The sequence below is a fragment of the Amblyraja radiata genome, chromosome 11 (genome assembly GCF_010909765.2).
Source record: "Amblyraja radiata isolate CabotCenter1 chromosome 11, sAmbRad1.1.pri, whole genome shotgun sequence".
In the NCBI taxonomy this organism is placed as follows: Eukaryota; Metazoa; Chordata; class Chondrichthyes; order Rajiformes; family Rajidae; genus Amblyraja; species Amblyraja radiata.
The window spans coordinates 14,889,650-14,912,584 of record NC_045966.1 but is presented as its reverse complement, the minus strand read 5'-3'; the positions used below and the strand labels follow the sequence as shown (position 1 = coordinate 14,912,584).

At 43.5% G+C, this 22,935-nt stretch overlaps 1 protein-coding gene across 3 annotated transcripts in view; it reads right to left on the bottom strand.

Moving 5' to 3' along the window:
- The window catches only part of spock1 (SPARC (osteonectin), cwcv and kazal like domains proteoglycan 1), a 389,701-nt gene that overhangs the window by 64,388 nt on the left and 302,378 nt on the right, over nucleotides 1-22,935 (bottom strand). For all 3 annotated transcript variants that reach the window (XM_033029374.1, XM_033029372.1, XM_033029375.1), the window contains one exon: nucleotides 19,553-19,685. In XM_033029374.1, coding sequence (XP_032885265.1) covers nucleotides 19,553-19,685 — 133 coding nt within the window. The remainder of the gene's footprint in view (nucleotides 1-19,552; nucleotides 19,686-22,935) is intronic.

Below are 22,935 nucleotides of genomic sequence, written 5' to 3'. Positions count from 1 at the left end.
GAATGGCCTACTCCTGCACCTGTTTTCTATGTTTCTATGCCATTTAAAACTAAGAAGAGAAACAACTTTTTCATCCAGAGAGTTGCGAATTTGTGGAATTCTCTGCTACAGAAGGCAGTAGAGGCCATTTCACTGGATGAATTTAAAAGAGAGTTAGGTAGAGCTCTAGGTTGCTAGCGGAATCAAGGGACACGGCTAGAAGGCAGGCACGGGTTACTGATTGTGGATGATCAGCTATGATCACAATGAATGGCGGCGCAGGCTCGAAGAGCCAAATGGGCTCCTGCACCTATTTTCTATGTTTCTATTTTGTTACACGCCCAGTTAGAATTCAACCTCCCTGTCTTTACATAGCCATTTCTTCTATGACTCTGCATTGACTCTGCTCTTATCATGGACGATTTTGATATTAGACTTAAGAAATACAGCTTGGCACAGATCCTTCGGCCCACCGTGTCCTCGACAACCAGTGATTTACCCCGTACATTGGTACTATCCTACACACTAGTGACAATTCACAGAAGCCAATTAACCTACAAACCTGCTGGAGTAACTCAGATGAACAGGCAACATCTCTGGAGAGATGGAATGGATGACCTTTCAGGTCGAGACCCTTCTTCAGACTGATGTCAGGGGAAAGGGAGATACATAGATAAGGAAGTGTAGGTGTGAAAACAGGACAAAGGGAATCGAGATCAAGGAAAATGTAGAATAGATCATTGTTAGCTGGGAGAAGTTAACAACAAAGCAAACAGAAATAAAATGTACTCGGAGACAGTAAGACTGGTCAGTGAACTGGGGAGGGGGAGGGATGGAGAGAGAAGAATAGCAAAGGATGTAAGTTGCCCGTGCGAAATATGAGGTGCTGTTCCTCCAATTTGTGCTGGGCCCCACTCTGACAATGGAGGAGGCCCAGGACAGAAAGGTCAGTGTGGGAGTGGGATGGAGAGTTAAAGTGTTTAGCAACCGGGAGATCAGGTAGGTTTAGGCGGACTGAACGGAGGTGTTCAGCAAAACGATCGCCGAGCCTGCGCTTGGTCTCGCCGACATATAGGGGTCCACACCTGGAACAGCGGATACAGTAGATGGGTAGATTTCAAACCTACCTGATCTCCTGGTTAATTGTGAGGGAGACTCTTGGGTCTGGAGGCAACTTTAGCTGCTGGTACGCAAGGGATAAATCGAGTTTACTGAAAAACCTGCTAGTAAATAAATCATCTGTGATAAGTAATGGATGTGTTTTTGCTTTTATTTAGTGATTTACTGTGACCTGTCATCACCATATAGCTATTTTGTCTAGTTTCAGTATAACTATAGAAGGAGCTGCCCAGTCACTCCTTTCAATGTGAAATGCTGCCTTTTCCCCTCCTGACAACCTTGTTAACTTCCAATCACTTCCTTCAAAGCAGAGGATACAAATCAATACTTCCAGAAAGTGGGATTGGTTTGAACTTCCAAGATTGCTTTGAAACCTTTTATCTTCCCATAGCCCTCCTTGAAGAAATGACAAAGAATGACCAATGGATGCAGAGGCTTGTGGGGTTAAACAGCACAAGAAAACACACACCTCCAGGTTCAGGAACAGGAACAGAGAGCAGTCCTGAACGACCATTGGAGACGCTTGGACTATCTTTGATCAGAGTGTACTAGCTTTATCTTGCACTAAACGTTATTAACGTTATTCCATTTAACACGTATCTGTACATTGTTACAAGGAAAATGTACAAACTCTGTACAGACAGTACCCATAATCATGATCGAACCCGGGTCACAGGTGCTGTAAGGCAGCTCTCTACCGTTGTGCCACCGTGCTGCCCCAAAAACAGTGGTTTAGTCTAATTATGAACATGAAAAATAACTGAAAGAAATAGCAGAATCTTGCACTTGCTTGAGAAGGCCTCACAGCACCAAAGACCAGGGTTCAATCCTGACCTCGGGTGCTGGCTGTGTGGAGTTTGCATGCTCTCCCCGTGACCGCGTGGGTTCGCTGTGGTTTCCTTGATCACCTGCTTACACTAGTTCTATGTTCTCCTACTTTCTCATGTACTCTCGGAACACTGCGGGCTATTTTCAGAGGCCGATGATTCACAGCTTGCAGGTTAGTTGGCCCTCTATAAATTACCCGTAGTGTGTAGGGAGTGGATGCGAAAGTGGGATAACATAGAACTAGTGCAAACTAGTGATCGATGGTCGATGAGGGCTCAGAGGGCCAAAGGGCTTGTTTCAATGCTGTTTCTTTCAATCATGTCACCTTTGAAGGAGTATTTTATATAGTACTTCATTGTAGAAACATAGAAAATAGGTGCAGGAGGAGGCCATTCGGCCCTTCGAGCCAGCACCGCCATTCATTGTGATCATGGCTGTTCGTCCCCTATCAATAACCCGTGCCTGCCTTCTCCCCATATCCCTTGACTCCACTAGCCCCTAGAGCTCTGTCTAACTCTCTCAAGTGTTGGACTCTTGTCTGACTAAAAGCGCATTGTGATACAAGTAGAACCTATCCCAGCCAAAACTACGAGTAGACACCAATATCTAAATGCATGCCCGCAGTGTGGCCTCATTAATAAGACCATTGAAGTTCAACTTTACACTAGGAATGTTTCAAAAGGGTCAAAAGTCAGCAACACAGGTATTATTGAAAATGCTGCAATACTATGGAAATAAAAGAAATGGCAGAAACACTCAACACTGCAGGGACCATTGACAGACCTGTTGCCAGACATGAGAGGCATTGCCAACATTTTCTGTACAGCACAGGAACAGGTCCTTCGGCCAACTATGTTTGTGCCAAGACAAACAAATCTCATCTGTCTGCACATGATCCATGTCCCTCCATTCCCTGCATATCCACATAAAAGCCTCTCAAATGCTACTATTGTATCTGCCTCCACCACCACCCCAGGCAGCGCGTTCCAGGCACTCACCATTCTCTGTGTAAAAAAGTTGCCCTGCACATCTTTACATTTTGCCCCTCTTGCCTTAAGCTATGTCCCTGTAGTCCTTGACATTTTCACCCTGTGGGAAATCTTCGGACCGTCTACCCTATCTATGCCTCTTATAATTTGATATACTTCTGTCACAACCTCTGGCATTCCATAGAAAACAATCCACATTTGTTCAACCTCTAACTCGGGCAACACAGATAGGGCAGACAGTAAAGCTCTTCTGCACCCTTTCCAAAGCCTCCACATCCTTCCTGCAGTGGGGCAATCAGAACTGCATGCAATACTCCAAATGCAGCCCGACCATAGTCTTGTGAAGCTGCATCAGAACTTCCTGACATTTATACTCAATGCCCTGAACAACGAAGGCAAGCATGCCATGCTTTAATTTCCGCTATTAAGCAGATGCAATATTTATGCTTTTATATTACTATGGGAGTTTAGTTCTTCATCATTTCCAAAAGCGTATTTCATCCAAACTGCAATCCAAATCAATGTCAGTAGTTACTGCACACAACGATTAAAGGGGGACAGAGTTCAACAATTTAAAGGTCCTGGGAAAATCAGATTATCGTGGCAGTTTGCAGAACAAGCTTGTATTTTAATGCCATGAGAGGTTAGAAAAATCTCTCAAAAACTAAAGGTATTGATCAGGTCCCTTAAGTATTAATTAGGCCTTGGCTAGCTGTGCTTTGCATATGGCGCTGCTCACAGAAACAAAACTGCACTGCGTCGTGAGTGGGGAAATGCTTGTGGAAAATTGCATTTGGATTTGTGAAACTCCGGAGCAGCAAGAAGGTTGGAGGAGCCAATGTTATAATAGGAACAGAAACACCGTAAAGGTGCAAAAGTAGGTTTGAGAAATAGAGAAAATAGAGGTTAGTGGAAATAAATTATTTGAAACAAATAGTTTTCTTTGTGATGTGTCTTGGGATTAGTTTAATTTAGTCTAGTTTAGAGATATAGCGCGGAACAGACCCTTCGGCTCACAGAGTCCATGCCGACCAGCGATACCTGCACACTAACACTATTCTACACACACTCGGGACAATTTACATTTATACCAAGCCAATTAGCCTTCAAACCTGTACGTCTTTGTAGTGTAGGTGGAAACTGGAGACCCCTGAGAAAACCCACGCAGGCCACCGGGAGAACGTACAAACTCCGTACAGACAAACACCAGTAGTCAGGATCGAACCCTGGTCTCTGGTGTTGTCAGGCAGCGACTCTAATTCTGTGCCACCGTGTAGCCGGGTTTAGGAAGAGGTGCGAGGTAAAATCTTGGATGAGTGCAGAGAAAATGTATGAGAATGTTGCCAGGACTCAAGTACCTGAGCTATAAGGAGAGAATTTGTTAGCTAGGACTTAATTCCTTGGAGCGCAGGAGGCTAAGGGATAATCTTATAGAGGTATAGCAAATCATGAAGGAAATTAATAGGAAGAATACCTGGAGTATTTTACTCATAGTAGGGGGATCTTGAACTAGAGGACGTAGTTTGTAGGTGAGAGGAGAACGATTTAAATGAAATCTGAAGAGCCATGGCTGCCTCGCCAACAGTCTGTCTGTCCCTTCTTTTGTTGTTTGTTTGAATGTGTTAAATGTATATTTTAGTGTTGTTTAGCTTGTTTTGTGTGGCGGGTGGGATGGGGGGGGGGGGGGGTTGGGGGAAACTTTTTCTAATCTCTTACCTCGACGGAGATGCGATTTTTTCCCGTATCGTATCTCCGTCCGCACTGCGGCCTAACACCGAGAGTTGCCGGACTTTGCTGGAGACCGACTTTGGGAGCTCCACCGCGGGAGCCTACGGGCTTTTGTTAGTTGTGTGTCATTGCTCTTTTTTAGTATAGCTGTATTGTAATTCGAATTTCACTGGAGCATAATTGGTATATATGACATTAAATTGACCTCGAAACCTTTTCACTCGGAGGGTGGTGGATATATGGAATGAGCTGCCAGAGGTGGTACTATAACAATATTTTGGTTTTAAACAACACCTGGCCAGGTACATGAATAGGAAAGATTTAGAGGGACACAGGCCAAATGCAAGCAACTGGGACCAGCTTAGATGGGGCATCTTGGTTGTTTGGGCTGAAGGGCCTGTTCCCGTGCCATATAGACTCATATAAAAATAGGTGCAGGAGTAGGCTATTCGGCCCTTCGAGCCAACACCGCCATTCAATATGATCATGGCTGATCTTCCACAATCAGTAACCCGTGCCTGCCTTCTCCCCATGTCCCTTGATTCCGCTAGCAACCTAGAGCTCTACCTAACTCTCTTATAAATTCATCCAGTGAATCAGTACCCCGTTCCTGCTTTTTCCCCATATTCCTTGATTCCGTTAGCTTTAAGAACCAAATCTAACTCTCTCTTGAAAACATCCAGTGAATTGGCCTCCACTGCCTTCTGTGGCAGAGAATTCCAGATTCACAACTCTCTGGGTGAAATTTTTTTTTCCTCATCTCAGTCCTAAATGGCCTACCCCTTATTCTTAAGTAAGATTCTCCGACTCCCAAACTGCAGGATATTAAGAAACTTCAGGATATGTGAGCAGTTGGCTTGGAAAGTAAAGTGGATCCAATGATTCAATCTGCAAAAAGATCAAGGAATATGACAGGCAGAACCAGCACACAATAATAACTAACCTACGCTGAAAAATGTATTGAGTTTGCTCATTTTTCATTAAGTATAAACAAGCTCTGAGCTGGCTATTTTTTTTAAACTCGAATTGATTTTCACTAATCATATTTAAAATTACTAGATGCACAGTTATATCTCATTCCCATAAATTCATGGAGAGAAGCAAAATAGTTCTCAGCAAGTATTTTGGAGAATTGAATGAAGGTTTAACAACATTAAAAGTAACATGATCAGTAGCAAAACAATTTGTGATGAATCTTTGAATTGACAAGAATTCACTGTGCATTTAGCTCTTGAATAAGTATAGTGGAAGCTGGGAACTATTTGAATCCTACAGGTATGCAAGATATTTAAGATGATAAAAGTGGCCAAAAGGCAATTTGATTTGTAACAGCCATAAATTGATCTCCAAGAACCTTTAATGTGTTTCACACGCTGAGAAGAAGGCTGCAGCGCCTTCAGTTTGACAAATAATCTGAAAGCAGATGAACTTTGGATCTTTTAACATTTTTAAATTCAATGATTTCAAGTGACTTTGCGAATGGTGTTGAAGATAATATTTCTTACTTAATTAGCTATCAATCAGCCAAGCTTTGAAGGATATCCATGTTCTCGGAGCAGCAGAAAATGTTCATTAACTGTGAAATCTTATACACTTTACAAAGGGCAAGTCTGATTCCAACCGTGGCAAATTACATTTTCTTTTATTTTATAAGGAATTTTAACCCTGTCTATTCAACAGGAACTCAGTCGGTGTTAAAGTTCCCCCAGATTCCTTGGACTCCACGCTAGTTGGATTCAACCATTTAGTTCAGTTTAGAGATAGAATGTGAAATCAGGCCCATCCCCGTTCACTGGCACTATCCTACACACACTAGGGACAATTTACCATTTTACCAAGCCAATTAATCTACAAACCTGTACGTCTTTGGAGTGTGGGAGGAAACCGGACCACCCGGAGAAAACCCACGCGGTCACGGGAAGAACATAAAACTCCGTACAGGCAACACCCATAGTCAGGATTGGACCTGGGTCTCTGGTGCTAAGGCAGCAGCTCTACTTCTGTGCCAACCCGATTTTTCAGTAATTTAGTGTTTGTGGGATTCTTTGTATTTCTGCAAACTAAAGCGATTCAACAATGTCCTTTGTAGATAGCAGTGACTGAACTAAACAGCAGCATCTGGTACAACAACGTATCAAGATGGTCTACATCAGTGATTCCCAACCTGGGGACATGGCAAATTTCAGGGGGGCCACAGAAACATTTTGGGATTTAGGGGACCACAGGTTCAATGAAGGGGGCCACAGAGTTACCACCCTGTTGCCTCCTAAATTTCAGTTCTAATAAATTTAAATCTATGTAGTAGAAATATTTTTGATGTTTGTGGAATAGAATAAAAGAGAATATATGTGCAATTAATAGACACTGATATTTTTATGGAAGGTATTATAATATTGAAGTACTTTTTTTCCACTAATAATGTCAGGGGGGGCCACAGAAAAATTAAAAGATCCCAAGGGGGCCATGAGCTAAAAAAGGTTGGGAACCACTGGTCTACATGGTCTCCTCAACTATATTTGACATCTCCAAAAGGTCACCCTCTACCTCTTGCTTTCGAAAGGAATGACTGTTTCCACGCTTTCTGACCTCAGTCATGTCTAGAGATGGATGCATCAAGAAAACCATCTTGTGCCTCGTGGTCTCAGACTTCGCCTTCTTGAGTACTGATGATAGTAATGAGCACTGATAATTGATTCACATCAACCTGTCAACTTTTGTTGTCCATTATGTAATTCCTGACTCAATAGACAATAGACAATAGGTGCAGGAGCAGGCCATTCAGCCCTCCGAGCCAGCACCACCATTCAATATGATCGTGGCTGACCGTACAGACTCGTGGTACATTCTGAACCTTTCCATAGCTCTATTTTTATGACCCTTCATTGGAGATGAATGTGTCTCCCTGAACTCTGAACCATTGTCAGAAATCAGATCTTCATGGACACCATGGGCTGTAAAAACTAGTCTATGGGCTCTCTGTAGCTCATTCTGTGGAGTTATGTGACCCAAACACTTCTAACCTTGTTCAGTTGGTGCAAGACTCATGCTTGCAGCCAAGCGAGTCTAGCCCCTTCAACCACTTCCAGCAACAGGAATGATACATATCTAATGAATGAATGAATAAGTATATTGGCCAAGTATTCACATACAAGGAATTTGCCTTGGTGCTCCGCCTGCAAGTGGCAACGACATACAATGACACATAAAACATTAAACATTAATAATAAAACATTATTGATTAAACATGTGAATTAAATAAAATACCAGAGCAAAAGGAGGCTACAGATTTTTGGTTATTGAGTAGAGCTACTGCTCGTGGAAAAAAGCTGTTTTTAATGTCTGGCTGCGGCAGCTTTGACAGTCCGGAGTCACCTTCCAGAGGAAGTGATTCAAAGAGTTTGTGGCCAGGGTGAGAGGGGTCAGTGATTATCTTATCCGCTTGCTTCCTGGCCCTTGCAGTGTACAGTTCATCAATGGAGGGAAGGTTGCAGCCAATAACCTTCTCAGCTGATCGGACGATTCGCTGCAGCCTCCGGGTGTCGTGCTCGGTGGCTGAGCCAAACCAGACCATGATGGAGAAGGTGAGGACAGACTCTACGATGGCCGCATAGAATTGGACCATCATTGCCTGTGGAAGATTGTAATTCCATAACAGAGGAAGTACATCCTCTGTTGGGCCTTTTTGACTGTGCAGTCGATGGTGGCCCCCCATTTAAGGTCCTTGGAGATGATGGTTCCCAGGAACTTAAAATACTCCACAGATGTGACTGTAGTGTTGTTGATGGTGAGTGGGGTGAGGGGAGGGGGAGCTCTCCTAACGTCTACAATCAATTCCACTATCTTAAGAGCATTGAGGTCCAGGTTGTTACAATGGCACCAGGCCGCCAGCTGTGACACTTCCTGTCTGTAGGCAGTTTCTTCGCCATCCTGGATCGGTCCAATCAGGGTTGTGTCGTCCGCAAACTTGAGAAGCTCGACAGAGGCGTCAGTGGGGGGTGCAGTCATTGATGCAGAGAGAGTAGAGGAAAATGGAAAAAAACAACTTTTATCCTCTATGAAAGACAAGTTGGCCATCCCTGTATTTGTACTGGGGCAACTGACACTTTGTAGCCTTCGTTACGACACATCAAGAATGACTTCACTAAATCACCAACACAGTAATCAGTCAAGGCCAGTATACATATTCTTTACCTTCATGTTTAGGACCCCTTCATGTTGAGGATCCCTGTATACTGTGCCTGGACATCTTTCAGTAAATACTTTCTCAGTGCATTTGGAATCATGACTGTTGCTCACCTATAGCTCAAATCACCATCTCCAGAAGCATCCCACCTCATTGTAACATGTTCTATCTCAACATCTGCCTCAAAGGAACATCTTTCCGAGTGGATATAAAGTGCTGAAGTAACTCTGCGGGTCAGGCACCATCATGCAGGTCTGGAGAAGAAGGATGGGTGACCTTTTGGGTCGGAATCCTTCTTCAAACTGAAATATTAATATTTTGCTGCTTCCTATGCCGGCCTCTCCTTCCTTGGCCTCTCTACGTAAGATTGCAAATTTAATGACTTAATTTGGTTTAGTTTAGAGATACAGCGTGGAAATAGGCCCTTCCGCCTACCGAGTCGGTGCCAACCATCGATCACCCGTGCACTAGTTCTATGTTATTCCAGCTTCAGATCCGACACACCGAAGTGTGCTGAAGCCAATTCACCTACAAGCTTGCACGTCTTTGGGATGTGGGAGAAAATCGGAGCACCCAGAGAAAACTCACACGGTCACAGGGAACAGGTACAAATCCATACAGACAGCGCCCGTAGTCAGGATCAAGCCCGTGTCTCTGGCACTGTAAGGCAACGACTCTACCTCTGTGCCACTCGTGAAGGAGTTTTCTGCTAGGGGCCATTTATTTACAGGGTCAAGAATACTCAAACAGAATTAAATGGGTTGCTTACATTAAGACTCTCTTATATGCTGACTGCAGCAGAGATCAAAGGATTTGTTTGAAATGTATTCTGCTATCTACTTTTCATGAGAATCTGTTTGATTTTCAGAGGCCAACTTGGTTGCAGGAACGTGAGTATTCATTAACTTGGCCTGACTGAAACATGGTAAATGGTATAAAATTCCAATGTATCGGCTAAATTACAAATAGTTTCAAGATACTTAAGATGCTGAATTTTTTTTTTCCACCCCAATATTAATACAAAACCAGATTGTAACGCTGAGGATCTTTGCCAAGATAAGCAAAGGAAAAATTAATAAAACCAAAGTGCCCCAGGTATTGGAAATCTTAAATAAAAAGAGGAAATTTTGGAAATACATATCCTGATCACTTCAGTACAGGAAAGACTTTGATGGGACCAGAGGAGGTGTAGAAGATCAGAAGATCATAAGAGATAGGAGCAGAATTAGGCCATTTGGCCCATCAGGTCTACTCCGCCATTCAGTCATGGCTGATCTATCTCTCCCTCCTAAACCTATTCTCCTGCCTTCTCCCCATAACCCCTGACACCCATGTTAATCAAGAATGCTGGCCATGCAGCCATAGACTAATGTCTAAATGTCCAATTCCTGGAAGGGCAAAATAATTAGCTAAATATTAGGCTATTTTCTTTGCCGACCACAGGATTTTAGCTCGTGCTTCCGGAAATGATGGGATCAGGAACAATAGGGAGACTATGGAGCAACAGATGCGCTGGTATTTGCACAAGTTAACAGTGAACAGTGTGACCAAAAGAAATGTCCTCTAAAGAGGAAAGAAGAAAAGTTGTGAGGTTGTGGTGGGATAATTATCTGACCATAATATGTCCCTATTTATTGTTTATTGCTTTGTGCCTCATGCTTGTCTAAACCAATCTGCATCAAGACAATGTGATCACATTTATGACTGATTTGTGGTCTCATTTCCCAATAAAAAAAAGATCGATATGGCATGGATGAGCATGAAGAATCAATATTACTATGTAAATACATCTACCTCTCCAGATCGCCAAAATATTAACACGTACAAAATAAATTCTCCAGAAACCCTTCCAAATTTGTGAGGATCTAGAGTGAGGATCTGAAGCAATAAGCTTGGAGAGGAGATTTTACTTCGGAGTCACGTGAGTGACTACGTGAAGAACCCCGCCAGGACGCATGCGTGTCATATATCGCTACACGCATTGCAACGAGTCACAGCAGGGGGAACGACGTTCCCCTTAGCGGCAGAATTTGAAAGCCGGGAACATCAGGTAAGGAGACTCTGCGTTCCTTCCACTTACCTTACAGGTGGAGACATGGAGGCTGCGAAAAAGTTGGCGGGGGAGAACCGCGGAGTTGCGTGCAGCCAGCAGCAGCAGCCAACGGCACGCCAATCTCCCGAAATGGGAACAGCTGTGCCCGACTTCGCTCTCACACCGGCCACGGCCGGGCGGTAGAGCGAAGCAAAAAACTAACAGAGTCGTTGACTCCGATGAGTCCGACTCTGAATAGCCGCGAGCAGCCAGTGCCCGTGAGCATTGGGGCCGGTTGGAGCGGCTTCAGGAGCAGCCGCGAGCGGCCAGTGCCTGTGCGCATTGGAGCCGGTTGGAGCGGCTGGGAGCGGGGAACAAGAGCAGCCGCGATGGCCAGTGCCCGTGAGCATTGGAGCCGGTTGGAGCGGCTGCAGGAACTGGAGCAGGAGCGGCTTCAGGAGCAGCCGCGACGGCCAGTGCCCGTGAGCATTGGAGCCGGTTGGAGCGGCTGCAGGAACTGGAGCAGGAGCGACTTCAGGAGCAGCCGCCACGGCCAGTGCCCGTGAGCATTGGAGCCGGTTGGAGCGGCTGCAGGAACTGGAGCACCCGCGAGTGGCCAGTGCCCGAGAGCATTGGAGCCAGTTGGAGCGGCTGTTGGAGCAAATACTCCAGTGACAGGCTCTGGGAGATGGAGACTAGTCACAGTGGGCAGCTAGTAAGTCCTACAGCAGTACCTCTTGTAGGGCTGCACAGTGTTTCTCCCTCATCAGAGGGGAGTACAGGGGGTCAATTCTGGGCTGACCCTGAAGAGGGGTGCAGAACATACCCCTAGTGCACATGGGGTGTAAGAAAACCTATTGGATATGGTGTCCCAGTTTATTCAACCCGACCAAACTGGCCAAAACCTGCAACCTAAAATAGCTGCAAGAATCGACTACTTGTCATTCAACCAGCTATAAGGACAGGCATTATTGGACACCACAGCAAGACACTTACCACCAGGGAACTGCAAAACACTGAATGTTCCCAGTGTCAACCAGTGTATTTGAAAACATGTCGGAGCCTCAATCAGAGCCAGGGACTTGAAACTACAGAAAGTTCTGAAAGTCCTAACAGCGGGAATTACGGTTTTCGCCCGCACAATAAACAAAAAAGACATGACACAAGATCACCAGGATGCACTGGCTTTATTTTGCCACTACCAATACGAGTAAACAGCATTAGGAAGAAGTGCCATCCAACCGGCTTTAGACCTTAATTTGCAGGCCTATGCAAACCTGGAACCTCCAAACCATCAATATTACTATTTGGAGGCAACTTATCAAAACAGGTAAAAGAACTTGACGAAGAGGGTAAAACCCTGGGGCTCATTAAAGCAACGTCTAAAAACTACTTTGGCCAGGAAAAAGCACCCCAGTCGGCCAAGACAAACTGGTGAAAGCTCAAAGGCCAGGAACACTCAACATCGGTCTTTTTAGGCCATGGCCCAGACCGGCCTTCCTGGGGAATGCGCTAACCCTCAACACCGACCCAACTACAGATCCAGACACCGGCGCCTCAACGTCCACGGAGGATGCCGAAAAAGTAACAAACCTACCAATAGTAACCATGGAAGTAGGTGGGTCTGGTTCATTACGAGGTTGGTGGGAGATTACAATTCTATCTGGATGCATGGAATAAATTAACTACCAACACTTATATTTTCAGAAGTATAGGGTTATACCATAGAATTTATACAAAAACATAATCCTCCAGATCAGCATGTACCGAACTGAATGTTCATGCTTACAGGCAAAGAAAAATCAAGTGCGCATGCTGAACTACAGTGGCCATATAAAAAAGGAGTAATGGAGGAAACCCAACACGAATCACAGGAATTCGAGTCCAAAATCTTTATCATAAACAAGATGGTGGTTGCCGCATCATCATAGATTTGACTAATTTGAATACTTTCGTACTATATATTCATTACTAGATGGAAACCTTTGTTACTGCTAAGCAATTGATTTCCTAGGTTACTACATGGCAAGCATCGTTTTAAAAGATGCTTACTATACAGTACCCATTAGAGATGACCACAGATGTTATTTAACACAATGGATCATCTGGGGTTCACCCTTAACTCAGTTCACATGTCATTGACTTTGCCGAAAGAAAAGGTTACAGCCTTCATGGAGGCTTGCAGCAAAATCATTGACATCACAAAACCATCCATCAGACTGGTAGCAAGAATAATTGGCATTATAGTGGCTGCGTTTCCAGCCACACAAATCGGACCTTTACGTTATCAAAAATTACAGAGGGCTAAAATACGAGCACTCAAAAATTATGGTGGTCATTTTGACAGACCAATGAAGCTACCAATAAAGGCCATAATGGAACTAAAATGGTGGAAAGATAACATTAGGCATTGTTCCAATCCAAACATTATCAGCTACCCGTCTATGGAACTACAAACTGATGCCAGTGCACTTGGATGGGGTGCTACCAATTCCATCTCCAGCTGTGGGGGAGATGGAATGCACAGGAGGCATCATTATTACAAACACTGTGCATAAACTACCTGGGAATGTTAAGTGCATTCCATGGCCTTAAGTCATATTGTTCTGGGTTATATCACCAGCATGTTAGACTACAAATTGACAACACCACCGTGGTAGCATATATCACCCATATGGGTGGAAACAAATTGACATTATGTGACAATCTGGCCAACACAATTTGGCAATAGTGTATCCAGAGAGAGATATTTGGATATCAGCTACCTACTTACCAGGTAAACTAAATTTAGTGGCAGACAACAGGTCACGCAAATTCAATGAAAACACTGAATGGATGTTGGATAAAAATGTATTTGCTGAAATTACAGCACGGTATGGAACACCAGATATCGACCTATTCGCATCCAGGCTCACACCAGCTATCGAATTATGTTCATGGGAACCAGAACCTGGGGCAATGGCAATAGAAGCATTTTCGCTGCATTGGGGGATTCTTTATTTATGCATTCCCTCCTTTCTGCATCATCAGCCGGGTATTTAGGAATATACAGCAAGACTCCACGTCTGGTATTTTGATAGTACCCGATTGGCCTACTCAACCATGGGTCCCGGTGATACTCGACATGGTATTAGAACCATGCATCACCATCCATCATAGACCTAATTTACTGGTTCTTCCCACTACAAGGGGAAGTTACCCATGTCATAATTATATAAACCTATTAATTTGTAGAGTTTGAAAGCACCTCTACTACACCTGGGACTGACGGACCGAACAGTGGATATTATTTCAACGGCCCACAGACAGTCACCAAAAAACAGTACTTGGTGTCATCAAGAAATGGGAAGTACTGTCACAACAATAAACATCACCCACAGATCTATGAACATCCCGTCTGTTCTGCAATTCCTGGCAAGCCTCCATTACGATGAGAGGCTCAGTCATAGTGCCATCAACTGCGCCAGAAGTGCTCTGTCAACATACCTGTGGCAAGGAACAGAGCGGCATTCTGTTGGGACACACCCTGGTAACCAAACTGATGAGGGGCATTTTTAATGTTAATCCCCCAAGAACCAGGTACTCCCAAATATGGGATGTGAGCATTGTACTGACCATGTTAAGAAACTGGTCTCCAGCTACAGCTCTGTCCCTACAGAAACTGACTATGAAAACAGTCATGCTGATGGCCTTGGTCACGGCACATAGGGTCCAGTCACTACAGAAACTAAGGCTGGACAACATGACTATTTCATCTGGAAATTTAACTTTTCACATCAATGAATTAGTCAAACAAAACAGACAGGGGTCAGCAGGCCTAAAAACAGAATTCAGGGCCTACCCGACAGATGATCGTCTCTGTATTGTAACACACTTACTATTATATATGGAGTATACTAAGATCATCAGAGGGAAAGAATTGTCACTTTTAATCAGCTACAAACAGCCACTCAAAACAATGACAGTCCAGACCATCTCTAGATGGCTAAAACAGGTCCTAATAAAGGCTGGAGTAGACACTAGCATTTTTAAATCTCACTCCACCAGGGCTGCATCTACATCGGCAGCTATGAAGTTGGATGTTCCTATGGACCAAATCCTCAAGACAGCAGGATGGTCAACGGAGAAAACTTTCCAATGATTTTATAACAAACCAGTCATTGAACCTGGAACATTTGCAGAAACATTTTTAAGTTCTGTAATATAATTTACCTCATAAATAGGGGCTATAATTTGGTGTTAATATATTTATCGTTGGGTTTTCAGTATCGTATTGATGTCTAATGATGTTAACACTATTCTCCCCATAATCAAGGCAGATGTGATGCATGGACTCGTTTCCACGGCATGAAATCACAGCTTTAAAATCTTCACATAGTCACTCACGTGACTTCGAAGTAAAATAGTAAGATTAAACGAGAACTTACCAGTTTGAAGTTTGATCGTTATTTTATGAGGAGTAACGTTGAGGGATTACGTGCCCTCCGCTCCCACCCCTGATCATATACTCAACTGGTATCTCTTCTCTAATCTTACTATGTTTAGTCATTACAGTTATCTGTGATTTCACACCGCTGCTTTGAAGAATGACACGCATGCGTCCTGGCGGGGTTCTTCACGTAATCCCTCAACGTTACTCCTTATAAAATAACGATCAAACTTCAAACTGGTAAGTTCTCGTTTAATCTTACTATTTACAAGTACAGGCAAACCCCGCATCATTTGGGTTGTGGAAATTTGCTGTTACAGAATTTGCAAATCATTGCCAAAATAGAGAGATATAGGCAACCCTCACATCATGGCAGAGTGGTGATTCCAGAAAACCATCCAAGTTCAAGTTCAAGTGAGTTTATTGTCATGTGTCCCTGTATAGGACAATGAAATTCTTGCTTTGCTTAAGCACACAGAAAATAGTAGGCATTTACTACAAAACAGATAAATGTGTCCATATACCATGATATAAATATATACACACATGAATAAATAAACTGGTAGTGCAAATAACAGAAAGTGGTTGCTAATAATCAGAGTTTTGTCCGAGCCAGGTTTAATAGCCTGATGGCTGAGGGGAAGTAGCTATTCCTGAACCTGGTTGTTGCAGTCTTCAGGCTCCTGTACCTTCTACCTGTAGGTAGCAGGGAGATGAGTGTGTGGCCAGGATGGTGAGGGTCTTTGATGATACTGCCAGCCTTTTTGAGGCAGCGACTGCGATAAATCCCCTCGATGGAAGGAAGGTCAGAGCCGATGATGGACTGGGCAGTGTTTACTACTTTTTGTAGTCTTTTCCTCTCCAGGGCGCTCAAATTTCCGAACCAGGCCACGATGCAACCGGTCAGCATGCTCTCGACTGTGCACCTGTAGAAGTTAGAGAGAGTCTTCCTGGACAATCCGACTCTCCGTAATCTTCTCAGGAAGTAGAGGCGCTGATGAGCTTTTTTGATAATTGCGTTAGTGTTCTTGGACCAGGAAAGATCTTCAGAGATGTGCACCCCCAGGAATTTGAAGTTCTTGACCCTTTCAACCATCGACCCGTTGATATAAATGGGGCTGTGGGTCCCCCTCCTACTCCTTCCAAAGTCCACAATCAGTTCCTTGGTTTTGCTGGTGTTGAGGGCCAGGTTATTGCGCTGGCACCATATGGACAGTTGCTCGATCTCTCTTCTGTACTCTGACTCATCCCCATCAGTGATACGCCCCACAATAGTGGTGTCGTCAGCGAACTTGATGATGGAGTTCGCACTGTGGTTCGCTACGCAGTCATGGGTATAGAGTGAGTACAGCAGGGGGCTGAGCACGCAGCCTTGAGGTGCTCCCGTGCTGATTGTTATTGAGGCTGACACATTTCCACCAATACGAACAGACTGTGGTCTGTGGACGAGGAAGTCGAGGATCCAGTTGCAGAGGGATGCGCAGAGACCCAGTTCTGCGAGTTTGGTAACCAGTTTGGAGGGGATGATTGTGTTAAATGCCGAGCTGTAATCGATGAATAACAGCCTGACATATGAGTTTTTGTTGTCCAAGTGGTCCAGTGCGGAGTGGAGGGCCAGCGAGATCGCATCCACCGTTGATCTGTTGTGGCGGTATGCGAACTGCAGTGGGTCCAGGTTTTTGTCGATGTAGGAGTTGATTTGCTCCATGATCAACCTCTCAAAGCACTTCATCACCACCGGCGTTAATGCTACTGGTCGATAGTCATTGAGGCACGTCACCTTACTCTTCTTGGGCACCGGTATAATTGATGCCCTTTTAAAGCAGGTGGGGACCTCAGACCTCAGAAGTGAGAGGTTGAAAATGTCCGTAAAAACTCCCGCCAGTTGGTCTGCACAGGTTTTTAGAACACGGCCGGGTATACCATCAGGTCCAGGTGCTTTTCGGGGGTTCACCCCTCTGAAGGATTTCCTGACATCGGCCTCTGTGACTGAGACTGAAATGCCATCACAGCGAATGGGGGATCGGGAAGGCACATCAGTATTCTCCCTGTCAAAGCGTGCGTAAAACGCATTGAGCTCGTCAGGGAGTGATGTTACACCGGTATTCGAGCTGCCTCCTGGTTTTGCCTTGTAGGAGGTGATTGCATTCAGACCCTGCCACAGCTGCCGAACATCTGTCTCGTCTTCCAGTTTGGAGCAGAAGTCCCTTTTGGCCTTTTTGATGGCCTTACCAAGGTCGTATCTGGTCTTCATGTAGGCCACTGTATCGTTGGAAGTGAATGCCCTGTGTCTGGACTTCAGGAGAGTGCGGATCTCAAAGTTCATCCAAGGTTTCTGATCCACATCACGATTCTCTGTAACATGATCCCCCTTTTCACACTGAATCCTATATTCCAGGTGGAGGTGCATTCCCTGGGGATGTTTCTCTCTCAAATGTAGTCATTTTATCTGTTTAGTTTAGTTTAGAGATACAGCATGGAATTAGGCCCTTCAACCCACCGAGTCCACACGGAACAAGGTTCACACCTGTTCTATGTTGTCCCACTTATGCATCCACTCCCCACACACTAGGGGAATTTTACAAAGGCCAATCAACTTACAAACCCGCACATCTTTGGAATGTGGAGGAAACCCACATGGTCCCGGGGAGTCCGTGCAAACTCCACACAGACAGGTCCCAGAGTCAGAATTGAACCTGGTACTCCGGGCTGTCAGGCAGCAACTCTACCGCTGCATCACCGTGTCGCCCAACAAACAAACAATATATTGAACATATTAAAAATAATTGAAAAGCCAACATTTGGTGGGCAAATGGAGAATAATTTGGCAATGGTTAAGCATCTTAAGTATCCCTAGAGAAAAACTATTTATTACCGTGTTGCAGTAAATGGAATTAGGCCCTATTAGGAATGATGTTACAGTATATTGGCGAAATAAAAACATTTAAAGCACATGGGAAAGCATCAATTAAATTATTGGACGTAAATAAAATCCTTTAGACAAAATCTGGCAAAGAAAAACAAATGATGTATATTGGAAATAAAGAATCAATAATGCATTACTACAAATGGATGGACTCTAGTAAATACTGAAAATAACTAATAGCATAAAATGAAATAACACACAAAACACTGGCAGCTTGCTGAAATGTCACAGCAATTAGACCGAACAATCACTGCAGGAAATAACAAGTGTTCATACATTGAATAGCACAGGCTTTATTAATTTAAAGCTCTTAACAGAAAACCATGCGGAAATCCTCATACAGAAAACATCGTGTATAATATATTGAAGATTCCGAGGTTGCTACATAGGCTTTCAAAATAATTAAGATGCATTGCATTGCAATCGAGTCCAAACCAAATCAAAGGCAAATATATCATAAGATCTAATAAATTTTACAAAGTGAAGTTCGAGTTGAGGGAAGTCATTATAATAGCATAATAAAATATTTTACCCGATGCAAATGTAAAAATAATAATTCATTTGCATTTCCTTCTTTGAGGCCAATTTTCTATAATAACACTCCTCACTATCTGAAAGCCGGATTTTTCCAATTAAAGTTGCACATTACAGATTCAGAGGAATTCCTTTGCAATACACAAAGAATATTAACGTCCAAATCCCATCAGATGAATTAAATAATGCTAAACTGCATTCTTTCAATCATTTGGATGGCCATTGCTACTTTCAAACAGCCTGTTGCTGTGTGAATGATTACTTTGGGGTCCATATGTGATGTAGAATTTATCTGCCTTCTCCCCATAACCCCTGACACCCTTTATAATCAATAATTTATCAATTCCTGCCTTAAAAATATCCATTGGCTTGGCCTCCACAGCCTTCTGTGGCAATGAATTCCACAGATTCACTTTTAAATACATTTGTTTGGAAACATAAATAATTATGAAGTTTCTCTTTAAAAAAAAACTATTGTATTTCAGAAACTTTCCATTAACATAGAAACATAGAAAATAGGTGCAGGAGTAGGCCATTCGGCCCAGCACCGCCATGCAATATGATCATGACTGATCAGTAAAATCAGTACCCTGTCCCTGCTTTTTCCCCATATCCCTTGATTCCGTTAGCCCTAAGAGCTAAATCTAACTCTCTCTTGAAATTATCCAGTGAATCGGCCTCCACTGCCTTCTGTGGCAGAGAATTCCTTTAACTATTTAAATTACTTTATTAACATGTTACACCTAGATTAGAAGCACGAGGAAATAAATCATTTCATTAATGTGCAGTATTCAAAGCCTTCTACCTTAGAGGAGTAAGTGTGGCCATCAGACCCACAGACAGAGGCAGGGTGCACCCCAGTACAAGGCTTGCATTTGACCAGGTTGGCTCCTCCGATCCATTGTTTACGAAGAAGACTGTCCTTTTTTTGCCTGATGCTGCAAAGCAAAATAAAGACGGAGATATTAAGTGACAGTCAATGTATGCATGAACCGCATAGCAAGCAACTACTGGTTTAAACCGAATATAGACACAAAATGCTGGAGTTACTCAGCGGCTCAGGCAGCATCTCTGGAAAAGGAATAGATCAGAGTGAGGCCATACGCAAAGTGGAGGAACAGCCCCTCATATTTTGCTCGTGTAACTTACAGCCCAATGGTAGGAACATTGATTTCTCTAATTCAGCCAACTCCTGCATTCCTTCCCTCTCTATCCCCATCCTCCCCACCCTGGTTGTCATAGAAACATAGATAGGTGCAGGACTAGGCCATTTGGCCCTTCGAGCCAGCTCATTCAATACGATCATCCAAAATCAGTACCCTGTTCCTGCTTTCTCCCCATATCCCTTGATTCCGTTAACGCTAAGATCTATATCTAACTCTCTCTTGAATACATCCAGAGAATTGCCCCCCACGGCCTTTTTGTGGCAGATAATTCCACAGATTCACAACTCTCTGGATGAAAAAGGTTTTCCTCATCTTAGTCTTAAATGGCCTACTCCTTATCTTAAACTGTGACCCCCTGGTTCTGGATCCCCCCCAACATAGGGACCATTTTTCCTGCATCTAGGCTGACCAATCCCTTAAGAATTTTATATGTTTCTATACGATATCCTCTCATCCTTCTATATTCCAGTGAATACAAGCCCAGTTGAACCATTCTTTCATCATATGTCGGTCACGCCATCCTGGGAATTAACCTGGTTAACCTGCGAGCACTCCCTCAATAGCAAGAATGTCCTTTCTCAGATTAGGAGACCTAAACTGCACACAATACTCCAGGTGCGGTCTCACCATGGCCCTGTACAACTGCAGTAAGACCTCCTTGCTCTTATACTCAAATCCTCTTGCTAGGAAGGCCAACATGCCATTTGCTTTGGTACACAAAATTGCTGGGGAAACTCAGCGGGTGCAACAGCATCTATGGAGCGAAGGAAATAGGCGACGTTTCGGGCCGAAATCCTTCTTCAGACTCATTAATGCCATTTACTTTCTTCTACTAGTTGTCCTACTAATTCCACTGTTCACATCCTTGTATCCCTGGCATTAGCGCATCTTCCCCATCTTACCTTGACACAGTGACATTTTTAAAAAATAATTTTAGTTTTTTTTCTATTTCTAATATAAAGACTGCCAATCTTAAAATGCATAATGTCTCTAGACCACACCAATTTCCTATGATGTTTTGTTCATAAAATGAATTTCATAATAAATTTAGTGCTGAAAACAGCTTTCTATAACATCCGTCAGCAGAAATGTTTTGACTTCATTTATCTTGTAAAAAAAATTATTAAAAACTCAATTAATAATAGAATTATTGTGAATTAAATTTAAAGATGGTTTATTGGTGCACGAACACTTTTATCGGAAAACATTTTTAGTTTTGAAGAGGAGATTAATCACCTGGAACAGTTTCCATTTCATAGAGAAACAGAATACTTTGGAGGCAGGTAATTTAAAATAAAAGCAGAAAATGCTGCCAATATTTAAAAGGAAAGTCAGCATCTTTGGAAGTAAGAAAAGAATTTGCAGACTTTCTGACCCTTATTTTTCTACCATGTGATTTTGGGAGAATTCTGAGGGTTTGGATGAAAGCTCACATCACACCATTGTTTAAAAAGGAAGGAGGGGATAAACCAATTAAACAGCAATAGAGTGCAAAACTGTAGACATTGTCCATATGGACTACAGCAAGGCATTTGAAAAGGTTTCTGCATGGTAGGCAGCTCTGGAAGGTTAGATTGCAGAAGATCACAGGGGATCCAGGGAGAACTAACTGGCTGGATAGAGAATTGGCTATGTAGAAGGAAGCAAAGGGTGGAAGGTTGTTTATCGGACTGGAGCCCTGGGACTGGTGGTCTGCCTCAGGGATAGGTGCTGGGTCCTTTGGTGTTTGTGGTTTATATCAATGATTTAAATGAGAACGTACAAGGCATGATTAATGAGTTTTGCAGATGACACCAAAGTAGGTGGTATTGTAGATGATGAAGATGGTTATCAAAAATTACAGCTGGGTCTTGATCAGTTGGGTATTGGTCAATGGTGTTTAATGCAGACAAGTGCGAGGTATTGTGTTTTAGGAAGTCAAACCAGGACAGGACCTTCAAAGTAATGGGGAGTGCTGTCGAGCAGAGGGGTCTAGGAGTGCAAGTACATAGTTCCTTGAATGTGGCGTCACAGGTAGATAGGGCAGTCAAGAACGCTTTGATACATTTACCTTCATGTCAGGGTATTGAGTAATGAAGTTGGATTGTTATGTTGCAGTTGTGCAAGACATTGGTGGGGTCGCATATAGAGTATTGTGTTCAGTTTGTTGGGCACCTTACTATAGGAAAGAGGTTGTAAAGATGGAAAGAGTGCAGAGATGTTTTATGAGGATGTTGCAAGGGCTTGAGGGCCTGAGCTATAGGGAGAGGTTAGGTGGGCTAGAACTTTATTTTTTGGAGTGCAGGAGAATGAGGGGTGATCTTTTGAAGGTGTATAAGACCATGGGAGGGGGAATAGATAGAGTTAATGGACTATCTTTTACCCAGAGTAGGGAAATCAAGAAACAGAGAATATAGGTTTATGGTGAGAGGGGGAAGATTTAGCAGGACACTGAGCGGCAACGGTTTACCACTGGGGATGATGGAAATATAGGATGAGCTGCCAGAGTAGGTCATTGAAGCAGATACTATAACAACATTGAAAATACATTTGGATAGTTACATGGATAGGAAAGGTTTAGTGGGATATGGGCCCAACACAGGCAGGTGAGATTAGTGTAGATGGGGCATTTTGGTCCACATGTGGATGAGTGTAAACAAAGGGAAAGAGGCAGAGAATTTCTAATATCGTTGCAACTTTCATTTTTAGTGACTGTTACATTCATACTTTTAATGAGTTGTAGGACTAATAGGAGTCATGGAGGATATGGGGGGGGGGGGGGGGGGGGGCGCATTGGCGCTGCAGTAGAGCTGCTGTCTCACAGCGCCAAAGACCCAGGTTCGATTCTGACTACAGGTGCTGTTTGTATGTTCTCTCTTTAACCGCGTGGGTTTTCAGCAGGTGCTACAGTTCCAAAGACGTGTAGGTCTGTAGGTATTTGGCTTCTGTAAATTGTACTGCCTACCATCTACCATCTGCCCACCAGAGCTGTCTACCATCCTGCATCCGAGAGTGCAGGATGAGTGCAGTGGGGATAGCATAG